Consider the following 6,113-nt stretch of genomic DNA (forward strand, 5'->3'; position numbering starts at 1 on the left):
AATTCAATTAATGTGGCCACATGAATGACAAATTTTTATTTATTTTGAATGTTTTATTCATAAAACAACATACAATTTCAGTATGTTTTCTTACTTGAAAAAATACCCCAATGTGAAACAACATATACCAAGTCCTTGTTTGTAACTCAATAAATTAAAAAAAGCTATACAAAGTGTCTGAATTTTTTTTTTATAATTGTACGTACAATAACAAATTTTTACAAGTTTTTTTTCGCAATTTAATGAAAAATGAATTTGATATTTGTCGTTTCATATTGTTTTTTCAAGTAGGAAAACATAATAAATATGTTTTATGAATACAAATAAATACCCATTTGTCAACCATATGGCCACTTAGACTATGAGATACACCTTGTTACTCCGCCATCACTGGCCTCTTCTCTTCCACTTTAAATGGCGATTTTTATCTCATATCGAATTCCTTGATGAGTGCTGTATGAATTGCTAGACACGAATCATATGTTAGTGTGTCTGAGGGAAACATGTGAAACTAAAAAAGTAAGCTCGTATTAAACGACCATAAAGTTGCTGCATTGTGCCTCAAGACTCGTTACATCATCGTTTCTTAGATCTGTTGCGCCACTTCCTTTTTTTTACTTTCCCGCTTGTCTGTGCTTCATCCACTTGTTACCCTGTAACACCCGCCGTGTCGTTCCACCCTTGCATAGGGCTGCACGATACGGCGTATCTGAGACTACTAACGTACACTATTCACTGCATCTCTTTGTAAAGTGATCTGTGATAATTTATTTAGAAGATCTGTGATAATTACTAATTCGTGTTCACAGATACGTCTACACACAGGTGTTACGTACGGACGCGAGAGTTCTATCATGGATGAGTCCGTAGGCAATCCATCTTCCAATATGTTTTTCTATCTGTGAATAGTCCTCAAATTTGACCAAATTGACTGCTTATTTGTCGATCATAATGCGTACATAAAACAAGCTGTTTTTAAAAAACTTGGAATTTAGTAATAACAGTTTTCAGAAGGAGATTTGTGAATATATCATTTCCAAATAAATTAACTGCGTAGCTCAAATTAAAAAAACAACCGTCTATTAAATCGATTGGTCAATTTACACGATACTTATTCGATACGTCACTGTCTCTATCACTATATCATCTTCGTCATCGTTTGACGTGTAACTATTATAACCTTGTATTGTTTACTGTAGATCTCATATGATGCGAATCCGTTTTGACCATCTCATGCTTCCCAAACAAATTATTAGGTGCATGAAATCACAGACAGTTGAGGGGTGAAATGTCTCGTTGCATTGTTCTGATGCCTGTAAAGGGACAACACAAATTACCCTCTGTATTCAGTTTGACATTGTTTATAATTAATGACATTTTGGAAGAAAAAAAACACATAACACGGCAGAATTTTCCTAAGTTCTGTCTTTTAAATTTACACAACGTGTTATTTTAAGTTTTTCATCACCAAAAGAGAAGGCCTTTGTGGAGTTTTAGTAGCCGAAGAAACATCACGAAATCCACACCGTGCTCATCCTTGTGCAGGCAGTGGCGAAACTCAGGCGCACACGTGTTGATCCCTGGAAGTAGCGATGTTGATTCACACGAGAACTGCTTCCTTTCCCGATGCAGACTTTGCAGACTTTACGCAAAACAACTCCTCCAAGTCCGAATCATCCCAAGTTCAAACTTTGACTCCCAATCTTCTCCGTTCGTCTTCTCGTTTGCGCTCTTCTTCTGCCACTTGCTACAGTAAAGGAGAAGAAGAAGAAGAAGTTAAAAATAGACAGTTAATCTAAACACTGAAGTAACTATTCACAGCTAGATAGCAATGATAATACAACACAAGTACATCTAAATGATGAATCAATGTACCGATTATGCGACGATGATGACTCATGCCACTTTCACTACTTCAAGTGATAGATATCTCTCTAGTAATAGTAGTATCTCGCTATGCCTGGCAAGTCAACGCATTTATTGCATAAACTTCGTGATCAGCCTCCCTTATCGGAGGAATGACGCCAGACATGAGTAAACATCCTTCTTCAACGCCGTCTCATCTAAATACTATTCCAATCCACTGAAATCCCTGCAATTTCTTAATTTTGATCTTTATTGAAATTTGTGAACAAATTGTATGAATTTCAATGAGGATTCCGTCACAAAACTGTCATTGTAAAGTGACAGTTTGAAAAAATGATCGAATTTTGAGTATATGGTTACCGTTGTTGTTTAAAGTACAAATTAAGCAGAATCCAGGTATGCATGACGTATACTGTACTGAATAGAATAATTATGCAGTACATACGTGGAATGTTATTTTCATAAAGTACTTTTGTCACCGCATTATCAGATGTCCTTTTCAGGTGATTTAAACACCACCACCACCCTCACCACCCCCACCACCACCTAAACCAAACCAACCCCCACCACCACCCCCCACCACCACCACCACCACCACCACCCCCAAAAAACCTCCCCATATAAATAACAAACAAATACACAAATATAAAATCACTGTGACATACATTCTTAATCAAAGATTCACCGTAATATCCGCAGTTACGCTTTTCTCGTCTCTAAAATAAAGCATAATTTCCAAATTCAGCGATATATTAAAAACATAATATATTTCAAGAAGAGAAAAAAAGTTATTGTCTTAAAGTTTTACCACGTGTTTAAGTTTATTTTATGGCGCGATTTTAGAGGTAACAGAAAGAAGACACATAGGAAGGCCTTGACTATAGTAGCTTCCTACGTCGCAAGGAAACTGGTTGCTGCCTAATGCCTTTAGAAACTCGATGGACATTCTACTGACAGTGTCAACCTGAACCACTCCAGATGAACGCTTTAAAGGAGTTGTTATGAAGCTGTTCAATGTTCCAGCTATAACTACAGGAACGCAGCTATAACTACAGGAACGCAAAGAAAAATAAAACCTCTGCTCTGAATATTTCTAAGTCTGTCAATCGAGTTACTATATGCATAGCAAATAATGACTCCGTGGCTACTATCTGTAATGCATGCAGGATGGAGGCGTAGAATGTACTGGGGGATTTATACGGATCAAAAGGGCATTCTCTTAATTCCATGGGGAGTCGTAGTAGGGGTATTAGCATTGATGGAGGGATCAGAGTAGATGTCCTGATTTCAGGTAAATTTGACGACATGACAGAATGTTATGGTGGCTCACTTTTAGCATTCTCGCAAGTCAGGGTACACGTTTTCTACTGACTCAACGAAAAATAATAATTCTCTGCAGGGGAATGTCTGTAAAGCGTTGCCGGAAAGAGGCTAGTAGTTTTGAAGACGATGACATTAGTATCTCGATAAGTATAACATATATACGTTAATATCTCCTGTCATATCACCTGACGTATAAAGAACTTGCTACTATACGCTATTACCATTGTCTGTCTTTCTGTTTGTCCCTAGGTCTGTCTCCCCTGTCTCTGTCTGTCTGTCTGTCTGTCTCTGTCTGTCTGTCTGTCTGTCTGTCTGTCTGTCTGTCTGTCTCTGTCTCTGTGTCTCATCTCTCTCTCTCTCTCTCTCTCTCTCTCTCTCTCTCTCTCTCTCTCTCTCTCTCTCTCTCTCTCTCTCTCTCTCTCTCTCTCTCTCTCTCTCTCTCTCTCTCTCTCTCTCCTGTATTTACATGTGGAACTTGTTTCGCATAGAGTGATTCATTCCTGACAATGTAGCTGTTATGTTTTGTATTTAATCTTCATAACACTTAGAGGACAACGTGACGAAGCATATCAATGTACATGTGTTACTGTTGATATCACCATAAATTAAGACACTGTTCAACATCCGTACTTTCTAGTGTGATGCATGCCTCCCAAAGGTGAAATACATTTCAACAATAATTTGTTGTCACCTTTTAGATGTCGTAATATCTAACTAATGCACATAAAATGAGATGGGTGGTTTTTTTCTTGATGACAAGTCTTGTGTACGACGCAACGTTTGATATAATATACAGAGACTTTTCAAACAGTAAATTTAAACTTTATTTAATATCGAATTTGGAATCTCAAACAATTTAATTGCATGTCATATGTTTATTGACACTCCAGCACATCTCACTGTCATTAGTCTGCGCTGTTCTTTAGTCTCATTTCAGCAGACGATAACAGCTGTTACCACAACTTCTACTCTCTATCGATTTTGTTCTTCAAAATCTCTCCTGTTTCAAATTATTTTCAATACTTCAATAAATACATCAACACACTTTCGTTATAGAAAATGTTTAACGCGATCTTGTCTTCAAAGTTTGACGGCTAAGATTTTAAAGTGGTATGGATGACAAGTGAGTGTTTATTTAGGATATTTAATTCACAAAATAATTTTACTTTGTTTTTCTACTTGAAAATACAAAGTGAAAGAACATTTACCAAGTCCTAGTTTGTACTCAATAAATTACAAAAAGTTGAAATAAAATGTCTGTTATTGTAAGTACAATTATAAACTTTTTACACATTTTGTTTAGCTTTTTGTCATTTATTGATTTACTAACAATAACGTGGTATATGTTGTTTCACTTTGTATTTTCAAGTAGAAAAACACATTAAAGTGACACAAGCTAATATATGTAGTGTATAAGTTTTTTACTCAAGTGAAGATATTTGCATAATAAACCCCTATTTTAAAACGATTCTACTATCGATACATGCGTTTTATAACGTTACAATTATCTTCTGACATTGGTAAAACAGTTGATTGCACATTAGGGATTTCCTGAGCATTTTTTTATACGTATGATAAATTACGTCATCGGATCGTTTATGAATAATTATTACACTCTGATACCAGGTTTGAGTTCAGTCTATAGGGAACTTGCAAACCAGACTGAGCATCCTCAGTCACAAAGGACTATGGGATTGTCTGTGGTTATCGTAATACCTAAGCTTGAGCTACTGATAAAATAAACCTCCCACAATGGTCAGGGTAACTATGAATTGATTATTTGTGATTGCAAACAATGTAACAGTATCGTTTACAATACCAATTCATGAGTATTTATTATCACATTTCCCATGATGCAACATTCAACATGGTGGGTTTGCAAGTTCCCTATTGCAAGTGATGGTTAAGTGTGCTCCAGTAAGTACAATACTAGGAGTATCTTAATAAATATGCAGCATAAACTACGCCTAAGCTCAGCTTGTGTCCCTTTAACTTTATTCGGTAAATTAAAAATTCCAAAATAAATACCCATTTCTCATCCGTATGACCACTTTAATACTATCTTCAATTTATACTACTCTACATGCTCTTATCACGACAACTACAAAACATTAGTCTTCATACACCGACGCTCTCTTGACAAGCAGAATAAGATCCATCGAGAAATTTACTAAATGTGACTCGGAAGAAAATACAATGAAAATAAGGGGGAAATCTCACAGAATAACAGCAGCTGACAGCAAATGATACTAATAGGCCGTCAGACTTTCAGTGACCTTTGAACTTTGCAACGAGTGTGGTGTCACTGGAGGCCTCGTTCCCAGAGCACTTATCTCCCAATTTGGGAATCCAATTTGGTAAATTGGCTACACATGCTCGTAATTGACGTTCGTATGTGTGACATACCTGCGTACATCCTGCCTCTTTTTTCTCTCTCTAAAAGAAGAAACAACTCGGAAAAGTCGTTTAATTTTTTATTGCCATTTAAAAGATAGCAGTACAACAGCAGCATGAATACACGCCTAATTGAAACATGCACTCACAGCTTACAGGGGTTAATTTACCTGCAGAGAAACGTCTTAAGTCGACGTATGTGCGTTATTGTCAATTAGGCAAATATACCTTGAAGAGTGAAGAGGTCAGCCGGGGCTTTGAAATGCATGTGACGCGATGTAGTATTTGTAGTTAAAACTGACGTAAGGAGAATTCGGTGTGTTTGTTTGCTGCTAAATTTGTCGACCACTGGTTCGATCGATCGAACTCTCGACATCATGCCAGGGGATGTATAGAAACACCGATAAATGTCTAAAAATTCCATACAAATGTTGAACATTCAGTATCATATTATCGTAGTGAGAATTTATACAGAGAAACTTTTCAACTTTTGTAAGTTTGCTTGAGAAGGAGGAAGTCCCTGCTTTACC

At 36.6% G+C, this 6,113-nt stretch overlaps 1 protein-coding gene across 1 annotated transcript in view; it reads right to left on the reverse strand.

The window, feature by feature from the left end:
* Positions 1 to 1,082: 1,082 nt before the first annotated feature.
* The window catches only part of LOC144453751 (transmembrane protein 196-like), a 34,425-nt gene continuing 29,394 nt past the window's right edge, over positions 1,083 to 6,113 (reverse strand). Inside the window, exon 5 of the mRNA XM_078145094.1 lies at positions 1,083 to 1,747. Coding sequence (XP_078001220.1) covers positions 1,685 to 1,747 — 63 coding nt within the window. The 3' untranslated portion in view covers positions 1,083 to 1,684. The remainder of the gene's footprint in view (positions 1,748 to 6,113) is intronic.

Source organism: Glandiceps talaboti, chromosome 2 (assembly GCF_964340395.1).
Source record: "Glandiceps talaboti chromosome 2, keGlaTala1.1, whole genome shotgun sequence".
Lineage (NCBI taxonomy): Eukaryota > Metazoa > Hemichordata > Enteropneusta > Spengelidae > Glandiceps > Glandiceps talaboti.